Genomic DNA, 20,740 nt, shown 5'->3' with positions numbered 1-20,740 from the left:
ATTTTAGCCCATATATAGATTCGTGGAACCCCTATGGAAAGGTTCCATCAAAGACTCCCTGGGGTGCCTGGGTGGCTCAGTCAGTTTTAGCATCTGACTGGCTCAGGTCATGATCTCATAGTTTGTGGGTTGGAGCCCTGCCTCAGCTCTGCACTGACAGTGGGGATCCTGCTTGGGATTCTCTTTCTCTTCCTCTCTCTCTGCCCCTCCCCACTCACACTCTTTGTCTCAAAATAAATAATGAAATCAACTTAAAAAAAAAAAAAAAAGACTCCCTCTTGCTAGCCCTTTAGGACCCAACCTCCCTACACTCCTAACCCCTGGCAACCACTGACCTGTTCTCTATCATTATAGTTTTCTCTTTTCAAAAATGTCATATAAATGGGGTAACGCAGTATGCAACTTTTTGAGATTGACTTCTTTCACTCAGCATAATGTTTTGTAGATTCATCCAAGACGTTGATGAGTGTCCATAGCTCATTCCAACTGACTATATTCCATTTTACAGTATTCCACTGTGCGATGTACTGCGACTTGGTAATAACTCAGTGATCCATTCTTTATTCCCACATTTGACTTGGGTCCAGTTTGGGAGTTGATGAATAAGGCTGTTATAACATCAGTGTACAAATTTTTGTGTGAATATAACTCATTTCTCTATGGTAGATCCCTAGGATTGGGACTGTGGGTCATATTGTATGTGTGTGTTTAACTTAAAAAAATTTTTCTAGGGGCGCCTGGGTGGCTCAGTTAGTTGAGCGTCCGACTTCGGCTCAGGTCATGATCTCACAGTCTGTGAGTTCGAGCCCCGCGTCGGGCTCTGTGCTGACAGCTCAGAGCCTGGAGCCTGCTTTGGATTCTGTGTCTCCCCCCCGCCCCCCACCTCCCCACTCATGCTCTGTCTCTGTCAAAAATAAATAAAACATTAAAAAAATTTAAAAAAATTTGTTTAACGTTTTATTTTTGAGACTGCAAAATATGCAGAGAATGGGTAAATTCTCACTCCCTCCCGCCCTTCCTCCCTCCTTCTCATCCATCCTCTGCCCTCCAACATTGGGGCTGTCTTTGCTTCTTAGGTCTTCAGACTCTGGGGATTACACCGGAGGCCAACCAGGGTTCTCAGCCCTTTGAGACTGAATTATGCCACCAGCTTTCCTGGTTCTCCAGCTTCTAGGGGAGAATATCATGGCACAGCTGGGCCTCCACGATCACATGAGCCAATCTCCATCATAAACATCCTCTTCTGTCTCTCTCTATATATCCTATTATTTCTGTCTTTCTGGAGAGCTCTGACTACTACAGACACCAAAAGCATAAGGAACCAAAAGAAAGATGGATAAATGAGGCATCACCAAAATTAAAAACGTTTGTGCTTCAAAGGCCACCATCAAGAAAGTGAAAGGAGGGGGTGCCTGGGTGGCTCAGTCGGTTAGGCGTCCGACTTCGGCTCAGGTCATGATCTCACGGTCCGTGAGTTCGAGCCCCATGTCGGGCTCTGTGCTGACAGCTCAGAGCCTGGAGCCTGTTTCAGATTCTGTGTCTCCCTCTCTCTCTGACCCTCCCCCATTCATGCTCTGTCTCTCTCTGTCTCAAAAATAAATAAATGTTAAAAAAAAAAATTTAAGGGGCGCCTGGGTGGCGCAGTCGGTTAAGCGTCCGACTTCAGCCAGGTCACGATCTCGCGGTCCGTGAGTTCAAGCCCCGCGTCGGGCTCTGGGCTGATGGCTCAGAGCCTGGAGCCTGTTTCCGATTCTGTGTCTCCCTCTCTCTCTGCCCCTCCCCCGTTCATGCTCTGTCTCTCTCTGTCCCCAAAATAAATAAAAAACATTGAAAAAAAATTAAAAAAAAAAAAAAAAAAAAATTTAAAAAAAAAAGTGAAAGGAGAGGGGAGCCTGGGTGGCTCAGTGGGTGAGCATCCAACTTCAGCTTAGGTCATGATCTCACGGTTGGTGGGTTCAGGCCCCACATCCAGCTCTGCATCAGGCTCTGTGCTGACAGCTTGGAGCCTGGAGCCTGGAGCCTACTTTGGATTCTGTGTCTCCCTCTCTTTCTCTTCCCCTCACCCACTTGTGCTCTCTCTCTCTTGCTCTTAAAAATAAATAAACATTAAAAATAAAGTGAAAGGAGAGCCTACATAATGGTAGAAAATTTTTATAAATCAGGCATAGATGATCAGTTTTACATCTAGAATATATCATACAACTCAATAATAAGAAGACAACAAATTAAAAGATGGACAAAGGGTCTGAACAAACATTTCTCCAAAAAAGATCTAAACATGGACCACAAGGACATGGAAAAATGCTTGCCATCACTGGCTGTCAGAGAAATGCAAATCACAACCACAGTGAGGCCGCTTCACACCCAGTAGAACAGCCATAATAAAAAGGATAGTAACAAGTGTGTTGAGGATAGAGAAATCAAAAGCCTATACACAGCTGGTGAGAATGCAAAGTGGGGCAACCACTTAGGAAGACAGTCTGGCACTCCCTCAAAAGATTAAATAAAGCATTTGACCCAGAAATTCCCATCCTAAGTATATACCCAAGAGAAACAAAAACATATGTCCACACAAAAATGTGCACACGATGTTCACAGCAATGTTATTCCTAATAGCCCCAAAGTGGAAACAACCCAAATGGCCACCAGTGGAGGAAAGAATAAACACACTGTGGTCCATGCGTACAGTGGAAGGCTGCTCAGCTATTAAAAAGGATGAAGTACAGATTCGCGCTGCAACATACGTGAATGAAACCTGACATCGCCATGCTCAGCGAAAGAAGCCAGACACAAAAGGCCATACATTGTGTGATGACAGTTCCATTTACGTGATGTGTCCAAAAGAGGCAAATCCAGAGAGACACACAGACTGGAAGTTGCCAGGGACTGAGGGACTGAGGGGTATGGGGGTGACTGCCAAAGGGTATGGGGTCTCTTTTTGGGATGATGAAAATGTTCTCAAATGGATTACGGTAATGCTGCACAGCTCTGAATACTAAAAGTCACTGAATTGTGTATTTCACATGGGTGAACTGTATGGTGTATGAATGATAATACAGTTGTTATTTTAAAAACACACACACAAAGAAACCCAAGCAAGCAAGCAGTTAACCTCGGGAACATAAGGCATGCAGAGCCTTTGCCAAAAGGCCAGAGTTGGTGGAGCAGGCGAGGACTCACGCTAAGGAACACCCTGGGTGTCTACACGAGCCGCTTCTTAGTAGAGGCTGCACGTGGGGGTCAGGTGTGGCTTGACGTGAAAAGATCCACACCAACAGTTATCCTTGTAACTATAATTAAGGGTAGCGAAATTTTCTATCAGAATTTCAACTGGACTAGGGATTAAGGATTCTGTACGAAAAAAAAACCCTTCACATCTGATGATCTGGCTTTTAGAATGCAACCCTTCCTAGACTGCAATGCCCTTGCTGTTCCTGGAATGGGACAAGAACATTCCTCTCCAAGGAGCCAGTGCAATAGCTGTTCCTCCCACTGAGAATGCTTTCGCTCCATATTAACATACTAGGATTTTAGCAGTCAGGGAAGGAAGGAAGGACATTGCAAACAGAGGGAACAGCACCAGCAAAGGCAGGATGCTGGAGAGTAAGTGGCACACTTGAGAGAGAAGATGCTGTGTGGGTCCTGGGAAGAATGGAAGGATGGGAAGGTCACTGGCTTTGAATGCCAGGTCATGGAGTAGGTGATGGAAATCCATGACGGGACACGAGGACAGTTCCTGAACAGGCGTGAGACATGAAGAATCACGTGCAGCTGCCGTGGTAAGGTCTTTCTGTGGTGTAATTAGAGCAGATAAGTATTATTAAGAAATTATATTTTCAGGGGCATGTGGGGGTAGCTTAATCGGTTAACAGTCCAACTTCGGCTCAGGTCGTGATCTCACAGTTGGTGAGTTTCAAGCCCTGCGTCAGGCTCTGTGCTGACACCTCGGAGCCTGGAGCCTGCTTTGAATTCTGGGTCTCCCTCTCTCTCTGCCCCTCCCCCCACCTCAAAAATAAATTTAAAAAACTTTTTTAAATTATATTTTCAAGACAGGTGATGTAACTAGCTTGAAAAGTGTTTTATTTTGGTTCGGTTTGGTTCGGCTTGGGTCATTTGTTACTATTTATCTGTTTTGATTCTGATGGTATCATCAGCTTCTTCCCACAGAAGAGACAACCTAAACTTTCTTTTCACTGGCACTTTTCATCCCGGCGTCTGCCCTGTGATGAAGCAGACAGGAGTGCAGGGAGGGGTGACGGTGGTATTTCCTGTTTCTGGCTAAATAGTTCTGTCCTAACGATTCCTACCTGCCCACAGTGTTAAGTCTTGCACCACGCAGAGGAACTCTAGAGGAATATGATGGAGTCTTGAGGGAAAGAGAAATGGTTCTCTGTTTCACCTATCCACGTTCCTAATTTAGCTTTAATGCCATTTCCTTGATGAAGCCTTTTGTGACGGCTCTGTGCCTCGCATCTCCCCAAGCAGAACACAAGCCATCGTTCTTTGAATGCCTCCATTTCATTTGTAGAGATAGTACAGCAGTGTAATTAAGAGCCCAAGCTCTGGAGCCAGACTGCTCCAAATCCCTGCTCCACTGTTTATTAGCTCCGTAGCATCGGGCAAATTACTTAACTGCTCTGGACCTTGGTTTTGTCATCTGCAAAATAGGGGTAGTAATAGCCTAGCAGCGTCTATGATTGCTGTGAAGACCACAAACACAGGCATGAAGGTCAGAGGTCAGTAAAGATGAGGTACACAGTCACTGTACCTCTCCTGGCGTCTGATTCTGTTTTGTTTTATCCATGCAGGCTTCCTGTCTCCCAGGCGACCCGAGCCCCGTTCAGTGTGGGAACCACGCTTCTTTCACCATCGTGTCCCCTTCAGTAATGACAGAACTGCTGCTGAAGAGCTCCAGGGACTGGTGGGAGGAGAGGGGCCTTGCAAGAGGGCTGGGGGTTCCCTCCGGCGGTCTGGGGGGAGTGATAAGGAGATGAAGCCCCGGCTGTGGGCTCCAGACGCCTTCGTACCTCGCTGTGCCTGAGGGGCTCCCCTCCCTTCCTCCTTCCTTCTTTCTTTCCTGAAGAAAGGGAACAGAAATGGGGGCAATAATAGTACCTACCTCATGGAACTGTGATGAGGGTTAGATTAGGCAACATAGAAAGTGTTTAGAACAATATGCCTGACGCAGCGTAAGTGCTCAGTGATGTTCCTTCTTACTACTTTCTTTTTCTTCATGCTTATTTTTTTCTGATTAAGAAAGCAATGCTTGGGGCGCCTGGGTGGCGCAGTCGGTTAAGCGTCCGACTTCAGCCAGGTCACGATCTCACGGTCCGTGGGTTCGAGCCCCGCGTCGGGCTCTGGGCTGATGGCTCGGAGCCTGGAGCCTGTTTCCGATTCTGTGTCTCCCTCTCTCTCTGCCCCTCCCCCGTTCATGCTCTGTCTCTCTCTGTCCCAAAAATAAATAAACGTTGAAAAAAAAAAAAAAAGCCCTTAAAAAAAAAAAAAGAAAGAAAGCAATGCTTATCTGTGGTAAAGTGTGAAAAGGTAGGGAAAAACTCACCACAGTGAGGGAGTCAGATATATGAGCAAATAATAAGAGACGAGGAATAAGTGCAATAAGGAAAGTGAGCGCGAGATGATGCAGAGGCAGCTCAGAGGGAATGAACTCGGTGGGGGCAGAAGGGGACAAGCATAATTTCTGGAAGAGCTCCACAGAAAAGGTAAGCTTACGAGGAGGCTTTCAAAGATGAACAAGAGTTTGTTAGGTGGACAAGGAGGGGAGGGCGTTCAGGAGGAAGGAACAGCATGTGCAAAGGCACGGAGGCATGAAACAGCATGTGTGCTCCTGTAACTGTGGTTTCGCATGGCTCCAGTGTACAGTATGTGGGGGGTGGGAGAGTAAGAGGTGTGCTACGAGGCAGGGTGGGGAAGTAGGCAGGGCTAGGAAATGAAAAGTCCTGCCCCTCAATAGAGTTTGGACGTCGACCTAAGGAATGAGAAGGGGCCGCTGAAAGGTTCAGAGGGGGCGTCATATACACACTTAGCATTTTAGAGAGCTCATGTAGAGGTGCCAAGAATGGATCGGAGAGCAAGGCTTTGGAAGCAAAGACACTTCTGTAATGCTAGGGCCAGAGTCCCAGAACGAGTTAAGGACAGCCCAGGCCAACACAGGAGTCAAGGGTGAGCAACACAGGATGGGCTAGATATTGCCTGACAACTGTAGGGGTGAGGAGTTGCAGAGAAACACTGCATCCAGAACAATTCCCAGGTTTCTGGCTTAGCTGACTAGGAAGTGGATGATGGCAGCAACCAAAGTAGGAAATACACAAAGAAAAATTTGCTTGTGGAGAGAAACCACTCTGGTGACCAGCTTTATCTTTGTATGTAAAAAAAATCGTCCATGTAGTTTTCTTAAGTAAGCGCTACACCCAAGGTGGGGTCGAACCTATGACCTGAGATCAAGAGTCACATGCTCTAACTACTGAGCTGGCTCTAACACTGCCCCTAGTCCGGATAATTTTTTATTCATTTGAAAATCTTCAGTTCTTCATTACTGGCATATTTAAAACAATGCAGCTGACTGGGCTCTATTTTTCTTTTTCTGAAGTACAAAACATTTTTCTTCTCCACCACTGCTTTGTGATTCATACTTCTGTCAGCCGGCATGTTCAGGTAAAACCAGGGTTTTCCCTTACTTGGAAACTTACCACATAATATGCTTTCTCGGAACTATTTGAGTTGGATCTCAAGAACGGATATGACTTGGGATGGGTGAGAGGCATTAGGAATGAAAATGCTTTTGCTATGGCAGATAACGTCCTTGGAAATCTTGCCCATCCCTCTCATTTCACAGATGAGAGGCAAAACCAGAAGCTAACCATGGAAGGCAGAAACGTACAAGGAGGCAGAATTCAGCTCAAATTAACTTCCAGCAAGTAGAATGTTCAACAGGAGAACTTGCCTGCTTTTGCTGGGTATTACAGTGAGTCCTCATCCTGAAGACAGTAGAGAATGGATGGTCGTCAGTCAGGCACTAAGGCAGGAGGTTGAAAATGGTTTCTTCTTTTTAAAGTTTATTTATTTTGAGAGGCAGACAGAGTGAGCAGGGAAAAGGCAGAGGGAAAGGGAGAGTCCCAAGCTCCGTACTGTCAGTGCAGAGCCCTGTGTGGGTCTCCATCCCACCAACCACGAGATCATGACCAGAGCCGGAATCAACAGTCGGACGCTTAACTGACTAAGCCACCCAGGCCCCCCTGAAGATGGTTTCTAAGGCCCCTTGGACTGATTTTTATTGATTGTGAGAAGCCAGAGCAGAACAGGGGGAACACTGTGTGAGCAAACCCATGGGCATAAATGTAAGGTGTGGAGGGGGCCCTGTTATATTACCACTATTTGATGTGACAATTCTTTGCTTCACCAAAGCAAACTCAGGGTCCTGAACCTTCTCCTGGGCCCATCTGCGCATTTCCTTGTAAAATCTAGTTCCAGCAAGAACCCTGTGAAGTCAGGATGAGTCCCTCATCCTCCACCGTCACCCCAGGGTGGGGGACCTACTCACCCGGACCCATCTTCAGCAAGAATCCAGTTAGGGGTCAGTTTATCCAAAACCCCTCTTGCTCCCCCTTATGTATATTTTTTTCTCTTAGGAATTTTCTATTCACTGACTACCCTCCTTCCCCACCATCCTTTGGTTGGTTATGAATTCCCACCTGACCAGTATTCAGACATTAGCCCAGTTCTATGGAGAGGCCTCTGTTTCCCTATTGCAAGAGTACTGAATAATTAAAAATATTTTTATTGCCCTACTGACCAGCACTTTTTCACAAATCTGGTTTTTAGATGTGTGAAGAGAAGACATGCAGAGACCAGCTCAAGGAAAGCCTGGGCTACGCGGCTAAGGATTTCACATTTTATTCTCTAAGAAGGGAGAAGATACTGAAACTTTTTGATAAAGGAGTGACAAGATAGGTGTAGTGTTTTAGGGAAACTGAGAGCAAATAAAGATAATAATCCCTTTAGGAGACCATATACTCCAAGGGAGGAGTAATAAGGACCTGAACCCTGAGCTTAGCAGCAATGGAAACAAAGACGACTATGAAAGAGATGAGGAACTGTACGGGACAAGACAAGGCCATCACTTGGGTGAGGGAGGCTTCCTCTTCACACGCCTCCCCACTCACCACACAGCCGTCCGGGACACGTGGTCCAGCTTCTCACTAAGTAGAGCAACCCAGGGTCTTCCATTCTTGGGTCTCCTTGTCCTACCTCACCCGGCAAGTTCACTGGTTTCCTCATCTGTACAATGGGGTTACTATGAACATCTGCTTCACACACAGGCTGTGACGATGACCTGGCTTAATCATCTGAAAACCACTGGAAAAGGGCCAGGCGGAGTATATGCCATATGCCAGCTACTATTACTACCATCACTTGGAAATCCCACCTCTCCCACGACCTCAGTTCTGAAGCCTTCCCCAGTCCATGCTTACTGAACCTGCCCAGGACTTGATACAATTCAGATGTAGGAAGATGAGAAGAACCAAAGAAACCTCTGATCTAACCCTGAGTTTACAGAAATCTTAAGAGGGGGCAGTTTATGGGAAAGATGTATCTGGTTGAAAACTCATAACATGAAACTTTTAGAGGTCCAAATATAAATGCCCTGCAGTCTACTGGAGACCCAAGACTGGAACTTGGGAGGGACTAGAATCACAGGTGCAAACTTAAAACTTATTCACATAGAGGGAATAGTTGAGACCACAAGAGTAAGTGGGTTCCAAGGGTAATGGTGTAGAAGAGACAAAATGGCACGATGACCAAACATTCCTTTGAGTACTCAGGGAGTGAGAAAAGAGGAATCATTATGGGAAATAGGGATAATCAGGAGAATCAGATGAATAAAATGTTATGGCAACTTCAAAGATATTTAAAAAGGGGCGTCCGGGTGGCTCAGTTGGTTTTAAGCATCCAACTTCAGCTCAGGTTATCGTCTCACAGTTCGTGAGTTCCAGCCCCACATCAGGCTCTGTGCTGACAGCTCAGAGCCTGGAGCCTGCTTCAGACTGTCTCCCTCTCTCCATGCCCCTTCCCTGCTCATGTTCTGTCTCTCTCTCTCAAAAATGAACATTAAAAAAAAAAAAAAGATACTTAAAAAATATGGACACCTGAGTGGCTCAGTCAGTTGAGCATCTGACTTTGATTCAGGTCATGATTTCACGGTTTGTGGGTTCAGGCCCCACTGGGCTTTGTGCTAACAGCATGGGGCATGCTTCAAATTGTCTCCCACTTTCCCTGCTCCTGCTCTCAAACATTAAGAAAAATAGTAATTTTTAAAAAGATATTTAAAAAATAAACCCAATTTCATGCAGTGGTCCAGATCAGTCCCAGGTCTGAGATGCCCTGAAGGAGGGAGTCATGAGGTCTTTGCGTGGCGGGGGAGTTCAGCGTGTGGGCAGAGCAGTGGTCGATCATGTGTAGGGACTATTCATCAGCTAGCAGCTCTGCCTGTTCAGGGGTCTTTTCCAGAGCTCCGCAACAGGAATCTCCACGTAAGTGAACATGCTCGGCCCACCCCAAACCGTCCAGCCTGGAACCTCTTCTCTAAAACATACAATGTTTTACAAGATCTTGCTCAACTTTATCTCTTCCCAGAAATTTTCTCTTTTCCATTACTGGTTCATCCTCTTCAGTGTATATGTTTAGGCTCCATCCTCAGAAATTATTTTATAGGTCTGACTTGGGGGGCTCGGAAACCTACATTACTAATAAGCAGCCTAATGATTCTAATATGGATAGTTCATGGTCTACACTTTGAGGAACAAAATCAACCTGCAAGTACGTGGTGACTGTCAAAGAAGAGCCAAAAGAATGAGTTTCATTATAGCTTTAAGAAATTAAAAATATATTAGGTGATCACAATATATGCTCCCAAGTTTTTTAGAGGCCAGTTCCAGACACTTCCTCATCTTTTGCATAAGACTTTCATTTCAACCTTCCTTCTCGTGACTGGAACACCCTCCCACCAAGCGCCCAAACAAGAAGTCTACATATGCCCATTGCTACCCAACAATGTACACACTTGTCAGAGGCCCCACACCCGGTAACACCTTTCCAGTTTTGGTTGCTGGTCTTAAGAGCACACGGCACACAAAATCCGACGTGTGGGTATGAGATGGGAGCAGCTGTGTAAATGGGAGTCTGTGGCAGTACCTGGAGTCTTGAGAGAAAGAGGTCATGTGTTTGTGACTGAAAGAAAAATAGTTGTCTGTAAAAAATTTTAAAGATTCATCTTTAAAGATTCCAGTTATAGTCACTGTTTCCTATTTTAACTGAAATAAATTTGTGCTCCTGCACAAAAACACACTCAATCTCTCCTTCTAAGAAACTATTCTGTTTAATAGTGCACTTCATTTATGCTACAGGATGAGCAGGATTGGGAAGACAGAACCAAAGATCATCCCTTCAGCTGGGAAACTCGGGAGCTCCATCCTAACCCAGCAACGCGGCCCAGTCAGGCCAGAGACTCCCTTCTCTGGGCTTTGCTTTTTCTTTGCATTCATACTTGGCTGCTGAAGTCAGAAGTGGGGTCAGGAGGGATCCGGCTGCTGGGGCCAGGTGTCATAGGTCACAGGGGACAGAGGGCAGGGCAAGCTGGCTGAGTGAGCTCCATAAAAGCATTCCTAGTAACTGGGGGTTTGGATTAAATCGCTTTCCAACACAGGAGTGGGGAGAGGAACAGGGAGAGAGCAGGAGGGAAACCAGGCCAATGCCAAACGCTTCTGCTCCTCTCCGTTAGACTTACTGGTATTCAGATGGATTTCGCAGCCATATCTATCACAGGAGGGAAGTACAAGGAGTTCTCCAACAAAACTGCCTGCCTTGCTGCTCTTGGAAACCTGGGCTTGCTGCTCCAAGAGCCCTGCAAAATAGTTACCACAGAAAACCTCTTGGGGTTCCCCCCCCCCAATAAAATAACACATCCCTCAGCACCAAGTTTTTCCATAATTAATATAGTCATGAGACAACAAAAAAATAGCACATTCCTTATCAAAACTTAAAGCTGGATTAGGAACAGTGGCTTTGAAATACAGCCTCCATTTCCCCTTCTTATCAAATAGGACTCCGAACATTCTTTCCACTGCCTTCTGTGCTGACTATACTGACTCCGACTACAGGAATCCTTGGAATTTTATTCCTACTGTGCTTCCATTCCCCACCTTGGAAAGAAAGGCTCCTCTGGTGTGAAAGAAATGGTCTAGTGCAAACTCCCTTCCAGAATGGAAGGTGATAAGTCCCAGAGCCTCCCTCTCATTCGCAGCACTTAACCTGCCGCTCGCCACCTGGTGTCATTCTTGGGGAAACAGACTAGGTAGCTTCATCACTGTGCCAGGAGGATTTGCCCAATTTGCCCCATTCTCTAAAGTGAAAGGGTTGAGTCGGAAGGGATACATTCTAAGTTATTCATACTCATATAGTAAGGCAGGAGCTCTTTAGACTCAGAGGAAGTGAGGAAAACAGGTGTGTGGCTGTCTTTCATGTAGACTCTCGGATATTTAATTCAGCAGTAACTCTGAGAGAACTTTTGCTCATTCCCATCACATTCAAAGGCTTCTCTCCAGTGTGAATTCTCTGATGGCGAACAAGGGCTGAGCTATACCTAAAGGCTTTCCCACACTCACTACATTCATAGGGATTCTCCCCTGTGTGGATTCTTTGATGCTGAATAAGGCCTGAACTATAGGTAAACTTTCCTCCACATTCCATACATTCATAGGGCTTCTCTCCAGTGTGGATTCTCTGGTGCTGATAGAGGTGTGAGCTCTGGCTGAAGGCCTTCCCACACTCGTTACATTCATAGGGCTTCTCTCCAGTGTGGATTCTCTGGTGATGGATGAGGGTGGAGCTCCTACTAAAAGCCTTCCCGCATTCATTGCAAGCATACGGTTTCTCTCCAGTGTGGATTCTCTGATGATGAGTGAGGGTAGAGCTCCAGCTAAAGGTTTTCCCACATTCGTTACATTCATAGGGCTTCTCCCCGGTATGGATCCTCCGATGCAGAATGAGGGCAGAGCTACAACTAAAGGTCTTCCCACAATCATTACATTCGTAAGGTTTCTCTCCGGTGTGGATTCTCTGATGCTGAATAAGGTGTGAGCTCTGGCTGAAGGCCTTCCCACACTCACTACATTCGTAGGGTTTCTCCCCCGTGTGGATTCTCTGATGTTGAATAAGGTCTGAAGTTCTATTAAAGCTCTTGCTACATTCATCACACTTATGGGGTCTGTCTCCCATAGGAAGTCTCTGATGCGAAATGAGGTTAGGACTCACAGTGAAGCTGTTCCCAAAATCATTATATTTCTCACTTCTCTCTCCTGCAGGGCTTAGCTTTTCCTCAACTGTCACTTGACCAAAATCTTCTATCTTCCTATTCAATCTTTCTCCAGAGGAGTTCCCCATTTGCCTCTTTAGACTGACTTTTTGTTCATAGGCTTCTTCAAACTTAAGACCCTGAGAAATATCCTTTTGGAATCTTCCCAACAGCACCCCACGTGATCCTGTATCTTCAGAAATTTCTTGATCGTGCTCAGTTCTGGTCTCACCATCTGGCACAATACAAAATACAAACATCACTTGTCCCTTGTGGAAGAAAGAATCAAAACCAGAGGGCAGGATAATTACGAGAAGAATGTTCATAGGGCTAAAAGCACATGCCTCTTACCTGCGTGCAGACCTGCCCAGGCTGGGGGCAGCCGAGGCATGCTAAGATAATTGCCTTGAGGAAACAGTGAAGGAGAAAGGCAGGAAGCAAAATCAAAGCAAAAAGAGTTAGAAGTAAGGAGAAGGCTGGAGATGGGAAGAGAGGGAGACAGACCAGGCAGAGGCAGGGAACCAAAAACAGAAGAGAAAGGACATGCTGTTCAATGAAGTGACAAAGTCCCCACAGAGGTCAGAGACTGCAAACACAAGTGGGGAGATGGTGGCTTTCAGAAGATAGGGGAGAACAAATACAAGCAAGCAAGCACAGAAGGCTGATGGGAAACAGCAGCAGAGCAGGAAGAAGCGACAAGGGGGAGGCCACACATGCCAAACCCATGGGAACAGGCAAGATAGAGTTCAGTCCATCTCTGGGCCCTAGGCCTAGGAGGCTGTGCTAGGATGTAAGGATTTGACTCATTTGACTTCTCAGTTTTCACTACTTTGGGGTTTTCAAAGGGAGTTTCAGGGACAGAGGATGAATGAGAAGGATTTAGATAGTCAGCATTTTTACTCTGTCAATGTTTTAAAAAGTAAAGACAGCACAATGAACGTCAGCGACAGAAACAGCTGTTTCTCCCTCATCTGAATAGGCACCTCTCAGGACCTCCTTGTTCTCAGCTCCCTTCAAACCCAGGACTCTCGACTCTTCCTCTCAATGCAGCCCAAAGATTGTGTCAAAATCCAGAAATGGAAATCCCGCCGTGGGGGAAAACATGGGATAAGGTCATGTCAAGCAGTCCCAGGGCTCAATTCCAGACCCAAGGCTTGCAGGGGCCTGAAAGGAAATGTACAGGGGTCTCCAGCGGGAGTCAGGGAGACCCCCTGGCACCGCCCAGAGAATGTTCTCACTGGAAGCGAATGACAGACAAGGAATTCAGTCCACAGACTAAAGGTTAAAGAAGCCAGCTGCTCCCCGAAACAAGCGGAGATCTCTACCAGAGCTGCTGCACTTGGCCCTGAACAAAGCAACAGATCCCCCAAGGTAGTACAACAGAGAAGAGAAGGAGAGTTCCAGATGTGCCCTTGGGCACAGAGCAGGGCCTCCACGTTTAGGGATCCCAACAGGCTAATCTTTTGGAAAAGGCTCTCAAATATACATTAAGAATCACAGGGAGAAAAGCACCAGATTTAGAGCCGAAAGACTAGGTTCAAGTCCTGCTACTTGCCAGCTACACATAAAGCACACGTAAAGCACTGAAGACCTCTGACTCCTCTTTCCTCGCCTGTAACATGAGGAGAGTACCAGCGGTCTCCATCACTGTGTTACTGAGAGGTAGAGAGAATGTATACAAAACCTCTTTACAAACTCCAACTTACTACACAAACAGGAGTTACTATCATGATTGTTGTTAGAACTTTCTAAGATTAAGTCAATCCTTAGCTGATCATTTTATGATTCGACTATTACTACCAAACAAGGAAACAGAAAAATGCCACAGGACTTTTACTGAGAAAGCAAACTCCTTACCCAGCGAGAACACATTTCCATAATTCTCCAGCATCACATCCCTATAGAGGTCCCTCTGAGCAGGCTCCAAACGCTTCCACTCCTTTCGGATGAAGTACACAGCTACATCCTCAAATGTCACCAGCTCCTGAAACAACACGGTCTTGCATGCAATTTCAGGGTGAGGGATGGGACTGGCAGCACCAAATAAATAAATAAGTAAGTAAGTAAGTAAGTAAGTAAGTAAGTAAGTAACGGGATGAGGCCGAATGATGTGTATCTACGAGGTGGGGGGGAGGAGGTTATGGTGCAGGAAGAGAGGACTCCGTTATTCAGCAGGAAAGGACCATGTCCCTGATACAGCGAATCACGGTTTAGGGCACCAAATGGATGTCACTGCACAAACGTTTCCACAAAATGGGAAGGAAAAAAAAGAAGGATAAAGGAAACCACAGCTCACCTGGGACTTGGCCTTTAGCAGTGCAGCTGCCAACATCTCATCCCCCAGGCTGTCCTTGTCAGAATACGCAGGAACTTTTGAGGAAGGAAGAGCTGAAAGACAATAAAAGGGTTCGTGAGTGAAGTCATCTGCTCTCTGGCCTCCGAACCCATAGTAAACTCATGGGGTCCTGGAACAATCTAGGGCCCACTCCCTCTTACACATCTAAGTTTCATTCCCCAGTGGCTGTGAAAGGTGCTTACACAGGCACATTCAGTGTGCGTCCCTCCTCCAGAGGAGGGATGTCCAAAGCCCTGTTGATGCTGCTCTCCATCTGCCCCAGGTCCCTTCGTTTCTGTCCAGTCGCTGCTTCTCAGGGAAGCAGGCCCAGTCCTCCCATTAGTGATCAGCACCTTCTTGTCCTTTCTCCCAAGCTTGGATAGAAACGTAGACATTCCTGCTCACGTCCCTTCCACCCCTCTCCGCATTTCTCAACTCAAACTCATGCATGAAGGTCTCTTAGACCAGAGGAAACCAGTAGCCTGACTGAACAGATAATGCCCATTATTCTTTCTCTTCATCCCCAAGATCAAATCTAAATATTACATGTTTCCTGTTTCTGCGCTTGATCACGTATCTTCTTCTGTAATTCTATTTTTTTTTTTTATAAGTAGGCTTCATGCTCAGTGCAGAGCCCAATACGGAGCTTGAACTCACGACCCTGAAATCAAGACCTGAGCTGAGATCAAGAGTCGGATGCTTAACTGACCGAGCTAGCCAGGTGCCTCTTCTTTAATCCTTAAGTTAACATATTTGCCCCTTAGAGACTCTAAACCTCTAGAGACACTGGATTGTGTACAATAACCTACAGAGTTCCTTACGTGCTTCTTCCTGATAAGCATACCCTTTAGGACTGTAATTGGCTCTAAGTCAGTGGCACAGTTGATGGAAGCAAAATACAAATACTTTAATGGCTTCTACTCATTTTATCCTTTTGCCTGTGACCTACAAAGCCAAGAGCCCCTCAAGTGCAAGCTCCTAAAGTACACAAACGAGGACTACGAAGTTGGCAGCTGCCAAGCACCTGGAAGTCTGTGATTATAACGGTTTTCTTAATTCCGCATGAGGTACCAACAGCACTTCAAAAATGCCTGAGCTATAAAACCTGATAAGCTGTACATCATTATCGTCTTTAGTCAGCTTTCCCTCCAGACTATTAGCTACTGACTATCAGCTACCGACTATCAGCTACCGACTATCAGCTACCGACTATCAGCTACCGAAAGGGAAGGACTGTGTCTCCGCCACATGTGGATTCCAGTAGCTGGCCCAGAGCCTGGTGAATAAGAGATTCAGCGTGACTGGGGAATGTCTGAATGCAAGAATAAATGAATCCCTGTTGCTTACCACTCTCAAGCAGGGGCTGAGGTTCCTGAGATACGCAATCAGCCTGAGTTTCCATCGGTAGGGCCAGAAGCTCTGGGTCTCTGGTCTACTATCTGCAGACTCAGCAGGAAGAAGGTTTTGAATGAGAATGCGGAAGCACTGCAGAAGCAAAGTTCAAGGTGCAATGGTTAAAAAAAAACAAAACAGATGAACAACAACAAAAAAAAAACCTCCTGGGAGCTAGTATTTCAGGTAGTCCCTAAGACTAGCAAGAGAAAAACACAGAAACTGGGACCAGCCTTCCAGATCCTGGTAAATACATACACCTGCTCCCTGTGATGAACCTGCACGGGCACCACAGAAAGGGCCCCATTCCTAGACAACATCCCACCTCTGTCTCCCACAATGTACTGAGTGATATTTGTAACGACAAAAGATGTGGAATACTGGTGTCAAATAATGACACTGACAGAATGAAACACTAAGCAACGACTGAAATAAAAAACAGAAGAAAATGAAAAAGTGTGCACACATATATTTACAAAATGTGTATGTATTGTATCAACTTTTAAGGATGTTTAGGATAGTGCATAAAGCTAAACATTTACAGATTCTTTTTCTTTCTTTCTATCTATCTATCAAGGGAGAGAGGGAGAGGGAGGGAGGGAGGGAGGAGGGGAGAGGGGGAGAGAGAGGGAGGGAGGGAGGGAAGGAGAGAGGGAGAGAGGGAGGGAGGGAGAGAGAGAGGGAGAGAGGGAGGAGGGGAGAGGGGAAGAGAGCGAAGGAGAGGGAGGGGGAGGGAGGGGGGAGAGAGAGAGGGAGGGAGGAAGAGAGGGAGAGGAAGGGAGGGAGAGAGAGAGAGAGAGAGAGGAGGGGACAGGGGGAGAGAGAGAGCAAGAGAGAGGGAGAGAGAGGGAGGGAGAGGGAGGGAGAGGGAGAGAGAGAGACAGGGAGGGAGGAGGAGAGAGGGAGAGGGGGAGAGAGAGAGAGGGAGGGAGAGGGAGAGAGAGGGAGGGGGGAGAGAGAGGGAGAGGGGGAGGGAGAGACAGGGAGAGGGAGAGGGGGAGGGACTGGGAGAGGGGGAGGGAGAGGGAGGGAGGGAGGGAGGGAGGGAGAGAGAGAGAGAGCACGAGCAGGGGAGGGGCAGAGAGAGGGAGACACAGAATCCAAAGCAGGTTCTGAGCTGTTAGCACAGAGCCTGATGCAGGGCTCGAACTTAGGAGCCGTGAGATCATGACCTGAGCAGAAATCAGATGCTTAACTGACTGAGCCACCCAGGCACCCCTTTGCAGATTAAAAAAAAAAAAAAAACCCTCACAGACAGTAGAACTAGGAAAAAAAATTTTTACTTTATTAGGCTTCTGGCTATTGTACCAAATTTTGAGGATAAGGGGCCACGAAACAGCACCTAAATAGCAGAGATTGGAAAAACTTTTCATGAGTTTTCTGGCTCCCATTTAAAAAACCCTGGGGAAATAACACCTGATGCCCAGAACTAGGGCAAACAGCTCAGATTAATTAAACAAGATAAATCCTTCCTCTCCTAAGATGGTTGTCTGCTTCCAGTCTCAGCCAAAGGCAGGATGCCACTGAGGGACAGGGGCTCCTTCTGTGGTCCTCGTGCAGTGTCATCACAGGGAGCAGGTGTATGTACACACCAGATCTGGAGGCCTGGTCCCCATCACCAAGAAGGCAGCAGCCAGCCTTCTTTCTATCTCCCCTTTCTCCTAATATATCTCCTTGAAGAATCTAAATCCCTGACGCAGGGACCAATACTTTGTTAAGAAACATAAGCTTACTTATTACTCCCTGCTGATGTCCCACTGCTTGCTATGACCAGCAAAAGAGATCTGTTCTTTGTGGCTCGAGTGAATAAAATGAAACATCAGTATCTAGACCGAGGTTTGGATCTCAAGTGGAAGTTTCTACTGCCCTCTTGAATGCTGTGACAAGAACCAACAGACCCAGGAAAGGCGCAGCAGCTACCAGAGCTTCCTTGCACTTAGGCAAGAGAAAAAAAAAAAAAAAACACCTGGATTTCATCTACCTCCCTCTTTACATATTTGTTTGTATAACAAACAACTGTTGAGTGTACTACGCTGCAAGGCACTACTGAAAGGAGTAAAAACACAGGAACGTAAGCGGTATCTGCTTCCTCATTATAGACTGCTGCATTCACAGAAGGCATAAAAAGGGGCGGGGCCCAGAGAGTCACTCAGAGCTCACAGAACTCTTGTCTTTGGGCACCAAGGAGGTACAGAATGCCCACCACCAAAGTCTTTACACAGAGAAAGGCACTGAATGAGGCACGGGCCAGGCCCAAGGGCAATCAAGGTGACACACCCTACTGCCACCAGAGCTCTCCTCGCTGGGTCCCTTCAACTCTGTCTCAGAGCCAGCCATCTTTTGTTCCTATCAACCAACTTTACAATTTCCAGGACTGTTTATAAGCAGACCCCTGCAACAAATCAGCTCTTAGTCCAAACTCTCTTTAAAGGAAAATCAGAGGCTCTGACTCCAGAGGAAAAAAAGTAAGCCTCCCTCCTCACAGCTGGGTTAACCAAAGCTGGAACTCAAAGGCATATTGTTGAGAACAAGTCCCCAGTGTCTGGATCAGTACACAGTGTTTCTCATGGGAAGAAAAATCTCCATTGTGCCCCCACAGCGTCAGGTCCAGGCCGGGCCCTTCCTTGCTCTGCTGCCAACACCTCTCCCTGAAGCTGCTCCTGGGGACCGAGAAAGATGACCTGGCAGTGAGAACGAGTCATGAAAAGCTTTACCTGCTGGAATCTTTCCTTCCTTCTTTGGAGTTAGTTGCTAGAGTGGCAATTACTGGGAATTTGGAAGCCTCTGTTCAAGTTCCTGGGAATTCTAACTTTAGTTGATGCCAATGCTGCTGTGTGACGAAGGAAAAAAAATTTTTTTAAATATTCATAAACTTCATTTCTACTCAAAGAAAAAAAAAAAAAGACAGAGAGAGAACATATACTAATCAATACAATTAAGACTACAACTGGTACTTGGGTTGCACCCCTAGAGAGGTGAAAGGCAACTGAAATTTCTCCAGGTCAACCTTCCACCCAGTGTAAGAAATGGCTGCCTGGCTGGTTCATTCAGTAAAGCATGCAACTCTTGATCTCAGGGTTGTGAGTTCAAACTCCATGAAAGAAAGGAAATAAAGAAAAGACCTTCTCAAGTTCCCAATATTCTGACAGCTAACATGCAAGAAACTCTCAAATTCAGCAGGGAGTCTGTTTCATGGCTGCACAGCTCAGCCATCAGAGGTCTTCGGCTAGAGCTGAAAATCTATCCCCTTGGACCTTCACCTCACAGAGGCCTAGTACCCTATGGAGCTTCAAGAATAGAATCTTTTCTTTCCAGGCAACTGTTGATCAAACACTTGTAAACCACACTGATGCCCACTCTCTACAAACTTCTCTTCTTGGGGATAAATACCTTTAGCTCCTCTCATTATTCCATAGATTTCAGGTTCATCACCCTGCTTATCCTCCCCTGGAGTCTACAAATGCCATTCAGAACGTAAACATCCTTCTGCGTTCAATCCCACTTCAAAAGCCGATCAAATCAGGGATCTAACACAACTGAAAATGGGAGCCAGACACAGCTGTACCATTCCCCGTAAGAGACTCGATTTATTGAACGCCCGTAGGATTATTCCCGGGATCTGAGTTTGCACACTCTCCGCTCCTTCGCCCCATTCCAGACCAAGTTCTAACTGCGAATACTTCGTTGAACTCCTCAGATCCTCAGACCCGTCTAAGTAAAAATAGACTTCCCCTGCCGCTGGCGCGAACAACCGCGTCAACAACAAATAAAAGCGTCTAGGAGAGTTACCAAGTTAGGGGCGCTGTCATCAGCTGTTCTAAAGAGAGGGACCCGTTTACAGCCATACTGGAACTTTTAAGTGCTCGAACTGGGCAAAGTCACAAAACCAGAACCGGAGCCCCTTTCCTCCCGTCCTGGCAGGGCCCCGTTTGGAGGAAGGAAGCCCCGGGGGAAGCGGAGTCCAGGACCGGCTGCGGGGGACGGAGCGGCGCGTCCCGGCGCCCTGCTCCGGGCGGGCCTGGGGGCCCCGCGGGCCGCAGCGGCGCGGACACCACCCCCTTCCCCGGCGACCACAGTCTCCGTCTCACCGCGAGCCCCGCGGGCGGCCGGACTCACCCTGGGGGCAAGGACGGGAGATCTGGGGAGCCGGACACGGACCAGGCCGTGTCGGACCCTGTCACAGACCCACACACCGGGACAGAACAAAGAACGGAAGTTCTCTCTGTTTCGCTTCCGGGTCGGCGCTTTTCACCGCCCACGCTATCCCCCGTGGCCCCTCCGCGCCCGCTTGTTCTCTCTAGGAACATGGGAGGTGTTCTCCTCTCGGTGGTTTGGCGCCCTCGCCCATACCGGCCCTGGCTTTCCGGCCCGCCGCCGCGCCCCCTGTTGGCTGGGCCAGGCGAAGAGCCGCGTACCTCGGCCTCTGAGCGCGTGCTCGGGTGCCGCTGACCCCGAGCAGGCGGCGGGGGCGGCGGGGGTCCCCCACGAGCTGCCGAAGGCAGGGGAGAGCGCACCTTGCCCCAGCGACCGGGGTCCCGAGCCGACCCGCTGCAAAAAGCAAGACTTTCGAAGGATTCATCAATAGGAAAAAAAAAAAAAAAATCACCTTTATTTGAAATTCCCAAATCAAGTTTATGCTTCAAAAA

The 20,740-nt window shown here is 47.1% G+C and overlaps 1 protein-coding gene across 6 annotated transcripts; it reads right to left on the bottom strand.

Moving 5' to 3' along the window:
* Positions 1-9,868: 9,868 nt before the first annotated feature.
* ZNF3 (zinc finger protein 3) lies at positions 9,869-20,335 on the bottom strand. Of its 6 annotated transcripts, none has more exons than XM_043561254.1 (6): positions 20,211-20,335; positions 18,809-18,921; positions 16,050-16,187; positions 14,664-14,755; positions 14,225-14,351; positions 9,869-12,602 (listed from the first exon to the last, which is right to left on the bottom strand). In XM_043561254.1, the coding sequence occupies exons 3-6, from the start codon at positions 16,102-16,104 to the stop codon at positions 11,533-11,535; spliced, it is 1,344 nt and encodes a 447-aa protein (XP_043417189.1). In that variant the 5' UTR covers positions 16,105-16,187; positions 18,809-18,921; positions 20,211-20,335; the 3' UTR covers positions 9,869-11,532. The 6 variants fall into 6 exon arrangements, with proteins under 6 accessions (XP_043417189.1, XP_043417187.1, XP_043417192.1 ...); XM_043561252.1 differs by having other exon boundaries at positions 18,809-18,924; positions 20,211-20,332; XM_043561257.1 differs by having other exon boundaries at positions 16,050-16,148; positions 18,809-18,924; positions 20,211-20,332.
* Positions 20,336-20,740: the final 405 nt, after the last annotated feature.

Source organism: Prionailurus bengalensis, chromosome E3 (assembly GCF_016509475.1).
Source record: "Prionailurus bengalensis isolate Pbe53 chromosome E3, Fcat_Pben_1.1_paternal_pri, whole genome shotgun sequence".
Classification (NCBI taxonomy): domain Eukaryota; kingdom Metazoa; phylum Chordata; class Mammalia; order Carnivora; family Felidae; genus Prionailurus; species Prionailurus bengalensis.
The sequence above is the reverse complement of the archived record's forward strand: the minus strand, read 5'-3'. Positions and strand labels throughout refer to the sequence as shown.

What these genes read in the sequence shown, in the direction of transcription:
- ZNF3 (XM_043561254.1), bottom strand. Translation starts at nt 16,104, where the DNA reads ATGGAAACTCAGGCTGATTGCGTATCTCAGGAACCTCAGCCCCTGCTT. An exon ending in TCAGCCCCTGCTTGAGAGTG is followed by an intron (nt 14,756 to 16,049) that starts GTAAGCAACAGG and finishes ATTGTCTTTCAG; the next exon opens with CTCTTCCTTCCTCAAAAGTT. An exon ending in TGCTAAAGGCCAAGTCCCAG is followed by an intron (nt 14,352 to 14,663) that starts GTGAGCTGTGGT and finishes GTGTTGTTTCAG; the next exon opens with GAGCTGGTGACATTTGAGGA.